The sequence below is a fragment of the Sorex fumeus genome, unplaced genomic scaffold (assembly GCF_029834395.1).
Source record: "Sorex fumeus unplaced genomic scaffold, SorFum_2.1 ptg000149l, whole genome shotgun sequence".
NCBI lineage: Eukaryota > Metazoa > Chordata > Mammalia > Eulipotyphla > Soricidae > Sorex > Sorex fumeus.
In genome coordinates, this window is record NW_026606206.1 from 5,509,228 (window position 1) to 5,522,028 (window position 12,801).

General features: G+C 53.1%; 1 protein-coding gene across 2 annotated transcripts in view; it reads right to left on the bottom strand.

Moving 5' to 3' along the window:
- Nucleotides 1-1,421: 1,421 nt before the first annotated feature.
- The window catches only part of DOCK8 (dedicator of cytokinesis 8), a 270,310-nt gene continuing 258,930 nt past the window's right edge, over nucleotides 1,422-12,801 (bottom strand). For both annotated transcript variants that reach the window (XM_056106905.1, XM_056106904.1), the window contains exons 47-48: nucleotides 2,277-2,447; nucleotides 1,422-1,880 (exon numbers count right to left, since the gene is read on the bottom strand). In XM_056106905.1, the coding sequence (XP_055962880.1) occupies nucleotides 1,817-1,880; nucleotides 2,277-2,447 (235 nt within the window). In that variant the 3' untranslated portion in view covers nucleotides 1,422-1,816. The remainder of the gene's footprint in view (nucleotides 1,881-2,276; nucleotides 2,448-12,801) is intronic.

Below are 12,801 nucleotides of genomic sequence, written 5' to 3' on the forward strand. Positions count from 1 at the left end.
ATGGTTTAAACAAAAATTATGGAATATCAAAATTAAACTCTTTCTCAGGATGAAATATTACATAACAGGCATGACCCCAGACATTGTCTGAACCAAGCCCATGATAATACGACATTCTTCTCTGAAGAGCTTTACAAAATATTAAGAGCTGGGTCAGCGAGATGGTACAAGGATAAGGTGCTTCCCTTGTATGATGTGTATCCCAGTTGGATTGTCAGCACCCTATAAGGTCCCTGAGCAAAAAAATGACCCTGGAGCACAGATCCAGGAGTAAGCCCTGAGTATCACCCAGATGTGGTCCAACCTACCCTCCCCAAATATTAATAGTTGTTTTAAAATACTACTTGAAAAAAAAAACTAGCTGTAAAAGAAGTGGTTTGTTTACAATATCATTTTTAGTACCAGGCAAAGTAGTCATATTAAAAATAGATAATTTAATTCTCAATTATTTTTGCTAATTATCTAAAATACATTGTCAAAAGAATTTGGGGGGTGAAACAGAAACCAATGTACATAAGTTGAGGCACAGCACGGTGCTCTCAAATAAAAGCAGAGACGTTATCTTTGTACAGAAATCAAGATGGCCCCAAAGAGCAAGAGAACAGAATGAGTATAAAGGAAAAACACACGGGGGCTGGAGTACAGTGCAGTGGGTAGGGCACTTGCCTCGCACACAGTCACAGCCGACTGGGGGTTTGATTCCTAGCACCCCATTCAGTCCCCCTGAGCCCCACCCTGGAACCAGGAATGATCCCTGATTTCAGAGCCAGGAATAAGCCCTAAGCACTACCAGGTATGGCTCCCCACTCCCCACCCACCATCAAAAAGTGCAAAGCATGATAGAGGAATTGATTCCGTCCCCATTATGCTGCAAGCTGTGATCAGGAAGCCACACTCAAGTGGGACTCACTGGCAGGGGCAGTGCCACGTGTTAAATGCAGCATCCAAGCCAGCTGATTGCTCGGAGTACCAGTATTCCCTCGATTGGTGCTTGTGGCTCTAAACCCAGCATGCTAAATGATTATAATAGTAAAAATCAAGCAGTTAGTTCAAAAACAGTAATATGTTCAAAAATAACCTGTCGGGGCTGGAGCGATAGCACAGCTGGTTGGGCATTTGCCTTGCACGTGGCCGACCCGGATTCGATTCCCAGCATCCCATATGGTCCCCGGAGCACTGCCAGGAGTAATTCCTGAGTGCATGAGCCAGGAGGGAACCCTGGGTGTGAAACACCAGGTGTGACCCAAGAAGCAAAACCAAAACAAAACAACCCTCCCCCCACCCCCCAAAAAAATAACCTGTCTTCAAAGGTCCAGCCCTCCTGAATGTTAGATTTCTGGCCAATATTCCCATTCCCCTGCTCTATCAGCCCCCCTCCTCCCACTCCTTATTTCCATGTATGCCTCCACATTCTTCTGTTTTCCCCCTAAAATGCAATGAATTCTATTTCCCATATGGGTTTACTCTTGAGGTCAAATCTGGACAGGACGACGTCATCTCTAGGGTCAATAGGGGAATGTGGACTCCCCCGTAGGACTCTTTATGTCTTGGAAAATATTATGGAAAAAAATGTGCTTTAATAAATATACAGGCATCCCTTGGGAGTCATCTCCCCAATCTGACCCACCCAAATCTGACTAGACCCCACTTGGGTGTCATTCCCGTGGTCCCTTGGATCCCAAAGCATGAGGAGTGCTCTCTGCTCAAGGAGCCCAGCGGCCAGCCCAAGGGAGGCCAGTGTCTTCTGCTGTCGGTACCAGCAAGGCCTTCTCCAGGGTGGGGGCCGCAGTCGCCAGGAGCCGGGGGGAGTTCCTGCTTAGCTGTTGCTCTGTGACAGCTGAGTTTCACATTTCCTAAAACTTGACCTGTGGAAGGAGTCTCTGGAAAGGGAGGAGAGAAAGGAGAGAAAGAGTAATTAGCCTTTTAGCGAGGATGTAGGACTCTCCCTCCTCCCTGCCCCCGGAAACGGAAACGGTATCAGTGATGGGGAACTCAGTGAACTTGCGAAGGTGTGAAGATCCTTTTGCACTGAGCAGAATAAACACAGGCAGCCACTGGCCCCAGGAAGGCTGCTGGCAGGAAGCCAAGGCAAAGGGGCACCTGAGAGGTCAAAGAGAAGGTCCCGGGGCTCAGGAGGGAAGCGGACCAGATCAGACTTTGGAAGTTGCCCTGTGGACAGGCTCTAGGCCAAGCCCAGAAAGTTCCATTTGCACAGCATGTCTTGAATCTGTCCCCTAGCCCCTTGGTTCATTCTCCCTCCTTGGCCCTGTTCACACCTCTTCTGACTCTCCACTCTGAAGATGGGCTTGTAGAGTTCTGGAATTTTCCGCTCGATCATGGGCCTGAGGTTCTCTTTCAGCTTGTTGTAGTTCTTCTTGAGTTCCTGCTGGTACTCCCGCTGGTCAGCCGTGATGAGCCGCTTGTTTTTCTCTACGGCTTCCCCGCATCTACGGTGCAGATATCAAGGGTAGGGGGAGAGAGAGAGGGCGTTGTTTTATCTCTTACAAGTAGGAAGCGAGACGATGGGTGTTTCTGGAGTGTTGGCTAACTTCGTGGCCAATCGGGAGCTTTTTAATATGCAAACCTCAAACTCTCTCAGATTTAATAAACCAGAACCCTAAGAAGCCCACCTGTGAAGGTCGACTTAGCAAAAGCCACATGCCGGCACTATTGAGGTTCGGACTCAGACTACATACCAGGCACGAGACAAGGAGTTTTAGATGCACTCTCTGGCTAATCTTCCCCCCACAAGCTCAGGGAGTTAGTATTTATCTTAATTTTGTCCCTGAGGCTCTGAGAAGTTAGGCTGCTTGCCTAGGTGAACAGGTGAATAACAGGAGGAAGAGGCGGATCTGATATTCCAAGTCTGTGGCAGAAGGACCAACCTGTTGGGCTCACAGAAAACCAGAAGGTGACAGGGAATGGTCAGGCAGAGTGAGTCCATGAGTCCACTCCCTGCTATGGGGGGGGGGAGAGAGAGAGAGAGAGAGAGAGAGAGAGAAGGAGGGAGGGAGGGAGGGAGAGGGAGGGAGAGACAGAGAGAGACAGAGAGCACAGAGATCACAGAAAGGAAATGGCCAGAAAGGAAGAGAAGAAAGAATCAGAGTGACAGGTTGGATCTGGTAGCATGGCAGCTGTCACCAGGACCCAAGGTCAAGATTTCATAGTAACAAAAAGGTCCTGGAGGCCAGGTGGAAGGTGTGAAGGCCACAGTCTACAGCAGGTAAGTGCTGTAGCCCTGACTCGGGCCAGCGAGGCCTGGATAGAGCACAGGGCCTTGAGAAGCTCCTTCATCTAAGGATGCTAAAAAAAAAATATCATCAACATCCAAAGAAATGAAACTGAAGCTTGTTGTCAGCTTTGGGTTATGAACGGGAATGAAAATCACCTTGGGAAATTAGAATCCAAGGCTGCACCACACGTGGGTATGATTTACACCCACACAGTCTACCACTGAGTTCTCCGAGATGGCATCAACTGAAATCCCGGACCAAGATAACAGCCACCCCCAGGGTCTGAGCAAAATTTCTCCAGAGGAATGTTCTCCCAGCCAGTGCTCTTGGGTTCTCTACAGGAACAAGTATCCATGCCAATGAGGAACTCACAGTGAAAGAATCGAGGAATACTAGTACAGCACGTTGGGCACTTTCCTTGCATGCAGCCAACCTGGGTTCGATCTCTAGCATCTCACAAGGTCCCCCAAGCACTACTAGGGCTAATTCCTGACTGCAGAGCCAGGAGTAACCCCTGAGCATTGCCATACGTGGTCCCCCCAAACAAAAAATGAGCACTGCCAGGTGTGGTTCCCCAAACAAGAAAGAATCACAACTCCTAGGAGAAAATCACCTCCAGGGGGAGAACCAACAGATGCAGTGAATAGAACTGGGTCTGCGATGAAATCAGAGTACATGTAAGAGCAAAGTCAATACAGAAATATAATTACACACATAAAATCCACAATGAAACATGGAAGGGCATGAAGAAAAACAAGTCGAGTGTCTAGAAATGAAAATGCAGTCACTGAAGTAAAGTGGGAATACTTCAACTGATAGGTTAAACAGTAGACAGATCTAAGGAAATGACTGGGGATTTAAAAAAAAAAAGTAAAAATAAGGGAACTGGAACAATCGCACAGTGGGTAGGGTGCTTGCTTTGCAATCGGCTGACTTGGGTTTGATCCTGGTACCACATATGGTCTCCTGAGCACCACCAGGAGTGAATCCTGAGTGCAGGGTCAGGAGAAAGCCCTGAGCTTTGTCAGGTGTGCCTCCCACCCGCCCCCCCCCAAACAAAAACCAAAGTAGAAATAGGGATGACTCACCTAACTCAGGTCTGACTGCAAAATGTCCCTCAAGCACAGCCTAGTGTGACCCCGCATGCCCCAGCACTTCCGGGATGGCCCAGGCATCCCCCATACAGCGGGGCTCAAGCAGCGTTATATCCTCAGGCCTTTAAACTGAACTGCAGGTGCAGCTGGTGGAGAGTTGCCAATGGGGCCCCCAGATTCCAGAGCACACCTTGGGAGCTCACCCCCCAAAGTCAAAGTAGTTACTACCTATGAAGGCGCCTGCATGGGCAGGAGAGACCACAGAAGAGCACACACTTGGCATGCAAGAGGCCAGACACAAGATGGTCTTCTGGGCACTGCCAGGAGCAGCCCCCAAACACTGCACTGGACGAAGACCCCAAACACTGCTGGGTATGGCCCTGAAACCAAGCCACCCCAAGAAAGGGAAACGATACTGAAGTCAGAGTGATGCTCGATCACATCACATCTCAGAATGGCCTCTAAGAGGATGACCAAGGAGTGGGAGGCAACATCAGAGATAAGAGCCAATATCTCCCCTGTGGGTTGAAGACACAAGATAGGAATCCTCTAACCCAGTGGTTTCCAACCGTCGGCCTGTGGTTGTGAAGAGGTGGAAACCCGCTGCTCTAATCAACAAAACACAGCTCTGGCCTCTGTCTCATCATGATACAACTGTCAAGCACTGGAGATAAAGAGGAAATCTTTCCAACTTGCGTAGATTTGACTTGTTGGCCATGAAGTCAGTATCTCAATGTTTGCCACAGAGCGTGGCATACGCCAATGGGGAAAAATCATATTACCAAAACATGACACAGTCTTGCCTTTGACTTGACACTATTCAACCCATGGGGAATTACAAACAAACAAAACTGAACGGGGCAAAATAAGCCTTGACGCTTAGCTGGGAGGCCACGGTCAGTAACCATTCTAGTACTCTGCAGTGAATAGGATTCTGGTGATCAATGTGCTGTAAATTGTTCCCCTAATACTGTTGCTAGCTGTGGATTAAGTTAAAGAAATATCCAGGCCTTGCTGCCAAATCCTTCCTAGGAACACATCTTCAGGATGGACAAAAAGGTAAAGAGGGCAGCATGCATCTGGAGGCAGGAGAAAGCAAGCTGGCTCATCAAAATTAAATCTAAGCTGCAGCATCATTCCAGACGTAGTTCTCTGCAGGAGAATGATAACCTGGGAGTCAAAAGAACACCCTTAAGTGGGTTTTTTTTTATCTCTTTTCTTTGAATTAGCCAGGTGCCAGGTGCCAGGACCTGGCACCCGAGCTGCGCAGGAGGAAGAGAGCGGCTTGGAACGCCTTCAAGAACGTCGAAGAAATAGCTAAGAGGACGAAGAACCTCCGGCTCCGGGCACATCTCTTTGATTCCACTGTTCTTCCTGCATTAACATATGCCTCAGAGACCTGGGCCCTCCGCAAACAAGATGAGAACGCCATTCAGGTCTCCCAAAGAAGAATAGAAAGAGCTATGCTTGGAATATCACGTTTCACTCAAATGAGAGAACGAATCCGGAGTTCTGACATCCGTCGACGATCAAGGATCAGGGACGCTGTCTCATTTGCCAAGGTGTCGAAAATCAGATGGGCTGGTCACGTAATGAGATTTAAAGACAACCGTTGGACTAGAGCTGTTACTGATTGGATTCCACGGGATGTCAAGAGACCGCGTGGCCGCCCACCTACCAGATGGTCAGACTTCTTTGTCAAGATCATGAACGATCGGTTTGAGGCCCTCCATGTTCCCGGAGCGAACGGATGCCATTGGGCTACACGAGCACGCGGCAGGGACAAATGGAGACGTTACTGGCGCCCGCTCGAGCAAATCGACGACTAACGGGAAGTTAAGTGATTAAGTGAAGTGATTGAATTAGCCAAAACAAATTATAGGCTACCTGAGGTTATATACCAGGACACAGGAGAAGTGGCAGGAAGAGAGGAATAGGGAATTTAGGAATTAACATCATTCCTCATTAGTTTTGTCCTTTTTTAAAATTATTATTTTCTTTCATTTTGGGTCATGCCCAGTGGTGCTCAGACCTTACTCCTGGCTCTCACTCAGGAATCACTCCTGGTGGACTCAAGGAACCATACAGGGTGCTAGGGATTGAACTCATTGTCAGCTGCATTCAAGACTGACATCCTATCTGCTGCAGGACTATCACTTCGGCCCCAGTTTACAGCTTTTGAACACAGTTAAAGTAAGTGTGTATTTTATCAAGTGTAAAATAAAATCAGTTTCAGGATGATTTCCAGACTTAGACTGGTATTCCAGCAGATTGCAAGAGGCATGCAGAAACCAAATCGCGATTTGGGGGGTTTCTATTGGGAAAACCTTGGAAGAAATGACTGCCCTTTCTTGAGTTTTTGTTTTTAGGAGACATGAGCACTAGCCAGCACAGGCAGATTCCACACTGTCTTACAGTGCTGGGGACTGAGCTTAGGGACTTGCACACAGTAGGTAAGTACTTTCCCGCCTAAGTCATCTCCTGCACCGTCAGCACCCAGATGACTTCCAGCACCACACATGCTCACTTGGAAACCATCTGGAACCTGTGAACATGTCTACGGCCTAAGTGGAAACTCCTCTTTAGCCCGATAGGCAGACCTCTCCCTTCTCCGCTTCTTCCTAGTGACCCATCAACATGTCTCTCCTCAGGGCCCAGAGAACAGGCACCACTGGGACAGAGGAGGATCTGACAGCGGCACTGGACAACCCAAGGGATTGGCTCCCACCCTCCCCAAGGCTGGACCAAGAAATATTCTCCAGGTCCCGTAATGCACTGGTGCTGGTGCGTACCACCAGTGGCTCACACTTGGGCATGGCTTCATGGACACAGACTGCAGCACTGGCTCAATGTGTTAGGTGAGGAGGGGTCGTGGAAGCAAGATGAGAATGCCCGAGTTGACTTCTCACAGGGAGTGGGTGTGAGTCCCACAAGCAGAGCCACCTCTGTGAGGCACGTTCTGGGGCTTTCTTGCACCCTTTCCCCCTCGTGTTTTCTTGCCCAGTCCAGCCTCTCACAGACTCCAGACTCCAAGGAGAGCCCATCTCAATGGAAGACTCATTTTAGTACTGGTTTCGCCACTCCTGGCCCAATGGCTTTGGATTAATCGTCCCCCCTCCCCCCACTTCAGCTGGGTACCGTCATCTGTAAGAAGTCTCATGAGCTGACCTGGGGGCAGGCGAGCGAGAGGTGACAGCTCAGCCAGGGCTGCTACTTTCCCCCAGCAAAGCAGAGGCTGCAGCCAATGCAGCAGGTGGCCTGATGGGCGGGTGGGTGACAATGAGTGCACAGAACCACCATCAGCTCTTCCTGCTACTCCCCTCATCCACCATGGCCTGCCCAGGGGGTGTCTCTGTGGTTGCCTCCCACATAAGCTGAAGCCCACCTCTGTTTTGGTTTGGGGGGACCACACTTGGCATTGCTCAGAGTTTTCCTAACTCTTCACTCAGGGATCACTCCTGCTAGGCTAGGGAGACCATACTGGGAGCTGGGGATTGAACCCAGGTCAGCCATATGAAACAATTGCCCTAACTGCTGTACTATCTCTCCAGCCCCAGCTGAAGCCCTCCTAAGCACAGATGAGGGAGATGGAATGGACGGGGTCCCCGAATTGGGGCCAGTGTCCAATAACTGCACTGAGAACAGGAAGCAGGCTCAGATCTACTGTGCAAACATGAGAACCAAACCAATCCAGCGCCCCCGGATCCAGCCAGAGGCTGTTCTCTGCATGACTGGTTCACAGTCTACTGCACTGAGCCACCTTCAGGATTCAGACTTTGGTCCTGAGGATCACAGAACTCTGGAGTTTCAAGTCATGATCATGATCACGACCATCCTGTTGTTCGTCGATTGCCTCAAGCAGGCCCCAGTAACGTCTCCTTCGTCCTAGCCCTGAGATTTCTTAAAAAGTGCCATATTCAAGACTCTTTCAGGGTTAGGAGAACGAGACCCATCATTGTTACTGGTATTTGGCATATTGGGTACGCCACGGGGAGTTTGCCAGACTCTGACGTGTGGGCAGGTAACATTCGGTAGCCTGCCATTTTGTCCAAAGTAGGAATGAGATAATAAGATGTCCGGGAGCTGGAGTTTCAAGTCATATTCTCAAATATGGCACAAGCGTCAGCCGCCCTCTGGCATGAAGCCCTGCTCAAAGCAAGAGAGCATGGACTGGCAGAAGATCAGGAGCTTGTGCAAGAGCGCTGGAGGACAGACAAACACTGGATTCACTTCACTGTGGAATACAGGATACTGGATGAGGAAATGTACTGTAGTAAAGGCAAGGGGTGGGTGTGACCCCCGCCTACTGGAATTTGGAGGATCTGGGTGGAAGATGCTCGACTCCAATTCGAGTAGGCTTGGAGGTCTCGGCCCCGGAACCCGCGTGGCTTTGTCCCTCTGCCAGTACCTTCAGGTGTGCGGAGAGTGGTCTCAGCATGGTGGTGGCTGGTCCTGGAGGTCTCCGGCTGCCGTAGCCCTGGCCGGGGCGGGGAGGAAAGCTCAACCCGCTCCCCTCCAAGGGACTCCGGGAAGGAATACCGAGGCGCGGGGGCAGAGACTGCACTGGTCTCGTCCGGGATCTGGATTTTATAGTCTCTGAGTCTTGGCCGCTGATGGGATTACACGGCGCCAGGGGGCCAGGTGGTGGGTGTGACCCCCGCCTACTGGAATTTGGAGGATCTGGGTGGAAGATGCTCGACTCCAATTCGAGTAGGCTTGGAGGTCTCGGCCCCGGAACCCGCGTGGCTTTGTCCCTCTGCCAGTACCTTCAGGTGTGCGGAGAGTGGTCTCAGCATGGTGGTGGCTGGTCCTGGAGGTCTCCGGCTGCCGTAGCCCTGGCCGGGGCGGGGAGGAAAGCTCAACCCGCTCCCCTCCAAGGGACTCCGGGAAGGAATACCGAGGCGCGGGGGCCCCCTGGCGCCGTGTAATCCCATCAGCGGCCAAGACTCAGAGACTATAAAATCCAGATCCCGGACGAGACCAGTGCAGTCTCTGCCCCCGCGCCTCGGTATTCCTTCCCGGAGTCCCTTGGAGGGGAGCGGGTTGAGCTTTCCTCCCCGCCCCGGCCAGGGCTACGGCAGCCGGAGACCTCCAGGACCAGCCACCACCATGCTGAGACCACTCTCCGCACACCTGAAGGTACTGGCAGAGGGACAAAGCCACGCGGGTTCCGGGGCCGAGACCTCCAAGCCTACTCGAATTGGAGTCGAGCATCTTCCACCCAGATCCTCCAAATTCCAGTAGGCGGGGGTCACACCCACCATCTGGCCCCCTGGCGCCGTGTAATCCCATCAGCGGCCAAGACTCAGAGACTATAAAATCCAGATCCCGGACGAGACCAGTGCAGTCTCTGCCCCCGCGCCTCGGTATTCCTTCCCGGAGTCCCTTGGAGGGGAGCGGGTTGAGCTTTCCTCCCCGCCCCGGCCAGGGCTACGGCAGCCGGAGACCTCCAGGACCAGCCACCACCATGCTGAGACCACTCTCCGCACACCTGAAGGTACTGGCAGAGGGACAAAGCCACGCGGGTTCCGGGGCCGAGACCTCCAAGCCTACTCGAATTGGAGTCGAGCATCTTCCACCCAGATCCTCCAAATTCCAGTAGGCGGGGGTCACACCCACCATCTGGCCCCCTGGCGCCGTGTAATCCCATCAGCGGCCAAGACTCAGAGACTATAAAATCCAGATCCCGGACGAGACCAGTGCAGTCTCTGCCCCCGCGCCTCGGTATTCCTTCCCGGAGTCCCTTGGAGGGGAGCGGGTTGAGCTTTCCTCCCCGCCCCGGCCAGGGCTACGGCAGCCGGAGACCTCCAGGACCAGCCACCACCATGCTGAGACCACTCTCCGCACACCTGAAGGTACTGGCAGAGGGACAAAGCCACGCGGGTTCCGGGGCCGAGACCTCCAAGCCTACTCGAATTGGAGTCGAGCATCTTCCACCCAGATCCTCCAAATTCCAGTAGGCGGGGGTCACACCCACCATCTGGCCCCCTGGCGCCGTGTAATCCCATCAGCGGCCAAGACTCAGAGACTATAAAATCCAGATCCCGGACGAGACCAGTGCAGTCTCTGCCCCCGCGCCTCGGTATTCCTTCCTGGAGTCCCTTGGAGGGGAGCGGGTTGAGCTTTCCTCCCCGCCCCGGCCAGGGCTACGGCAGCCGGAGACCTCCAGGACCAGCCACCACCATGCTGAGACCACTCTCCGCACACCTGAAGGTACTGGCAGAGGGACAAAGCCACGCGGGTTCCGGGGCCGAGACCTCCAAGCCTACTCGAATTGGAGTCGAGCATCTTCCACCCAGATCCTCCAAATTCCAGTAGGCGGGGGTCACACCCACCATCTGGCCCCCTGGCGCCGTGTAATCCCATCAGCGGCCAAGACTCAGAGACTATAAAATCCAGATCCCGGACGAGACCAGTGCAGTCTCTGCCCCCGCGCCTCGGTATTCCTTCCCGGAGTCCCTTGGAGGGGAGCGGGTTGAGCTTTCCTCCCCGCCCCGGCCAGGGCTACGGCAGCCGGAGACCTCCAGGACCAGCCACCACCATGCTGAGACCACTCTCCGCACACCTGAAGGTACTGGCAGAGGGACAAAGCCACGCGGGTTCCGGGGCCGAGACCTCCAAGCCTACTCGAATTGGAGTCGAGCATCTTCCACCCAGATCCTCCAAATTCCAGTAGGCGGGGGTCACACCCACCATCTGGCCCCCTGGCGCCGTGTAATCCCATCAGCGGCCAAGACTCAGAGACTATAAAATCCAGATCCCGGACGAGACCAGTGCAGTCTCTGCCCCCGCGCCTCGGTATTCCTTCCCGGAGTCCCTTGGAGGGGAGCGGGTTGAGCTTTCCTCCCCGCCCCGGCCAGGGCTACGGCAGCCGGAGACCTCCAGGACCAGCCACCACCATGCTGAGACCACTCTCCGCACACCTGAAGGTACTGGCAGAGGGACAAAGCCACGCGGGTTCCGGGGCCGAGACCTCCAAGCCTACTCGAATTGGAGTCGAGCATCTTCCACCCAGATCCTCCAAATTCCAGTAGGCGGGGGTCACACCCACCACCTGGCCCCCTGGCGCCGTGTAATCCCATCAGCGGCCAAGACTCAGAGACTATAAAATCCAGATCCCGGACGAGACCAGTGCAGTCTCTGCCCCCGCGCCTCGGTATTCCTTCCCGGAGTCCCTTGGAGGGGAGCGGGTTGAGCTTTCCTCCCCGCCCCGGCCAGGGCTACGGCAGCCGGAGACCTCCAGGACCAGCCACCACCATGCTGAGACCACTCTCCGCACACCTGAAGGTACTGGCAGAGGGACAAAGCCACGCGGGTTCCGGGGCCGAGACCTCCAAGCCTACTCGAATTGGAGTCGAGCATCTTCCACCCAGATCCTCCAAATTCCAGTAGGCGGGGGTCACACCCACCACCTGGCCCCCTGGCGCCGTGTAATCCCATCAGCGGCCAAGACTCAGAGACTATAAAATCCAGATCCCGGACGAGACCAGTGCAGTCTCTGCCCCCGCGCCTCGGTATTCCTTCCCGGAGTCCCTTGGAGGGGAGCGGGTTGAGCTTTCCTCCCCGCCCCGGCCAGGGCTACGGCAGCCGGAGACCTCCAGGACCAGCCACCACCATGCTGAGACCACTCTCCGCACACCTGAAGGTACTGGCAGAGGGACAAAGCCACGCGGGTTCCGGGGCCGAGACCTCCAAGCCTACTCGAATTGGAGTCGAGCATCTTCCACCCAGATCCTCCAAATTCCAGTAGGCGGGGGTCACACCCACCACCTGGCCCCCTGGCGCCGTGTAATCCCATCAGCGGCCAAGACTCAGAGACTATAAAATCCAGATCCCGGAACCGCGCGGCCGCATTCGCGGCCGCGCGACACCTTATTATCTCATTCCTACTTGGGACAAACTTGCAGGCTATCGAATGTAGCCTGCCCACAGGGCAGAGTCTGGCAAACTCCCCGTGGCCTACCAAATATGCCAAATACCAGTAACAATGATGGGTCTCATTCTCCTAAAGAGCCGTGAATATAATCTCAGGGCTAGGATGAAAGAGACGTTACTGGGGCCTGCTCGAGGCAATCGACGATTAACAGGATGATGAAATGAAATGAAAATGAAAGGCAAGGGGATGCCTAGATCATCCTTGGCCCCAGCGTTTATTGGAGATCAGATAAGGAGCAAAATCAAGAGGGGAAGAAGAGAACAGGAAGTAATGGGTGAAGAGGCATCAGGCCCAGGCTCTCCAGTGTTATCAGTGATATGGGTGAGGAGTATGGCCATATATCCAAAGCAGACTCAACAACACTGAAAACAAGATCTCAGCTGCAATCACTGGAAATTTATAATATGCCTGTGAAGTTGATAGGCAGGGATGGGGTGGGGGTTGGGTGGGGAGGGAACATGGGAACATTGCAGGAAAGTTGACACTGTGGTGGCACTAGTATTGACATATTATATGCTGGGGCTGGAGCGATAGATAG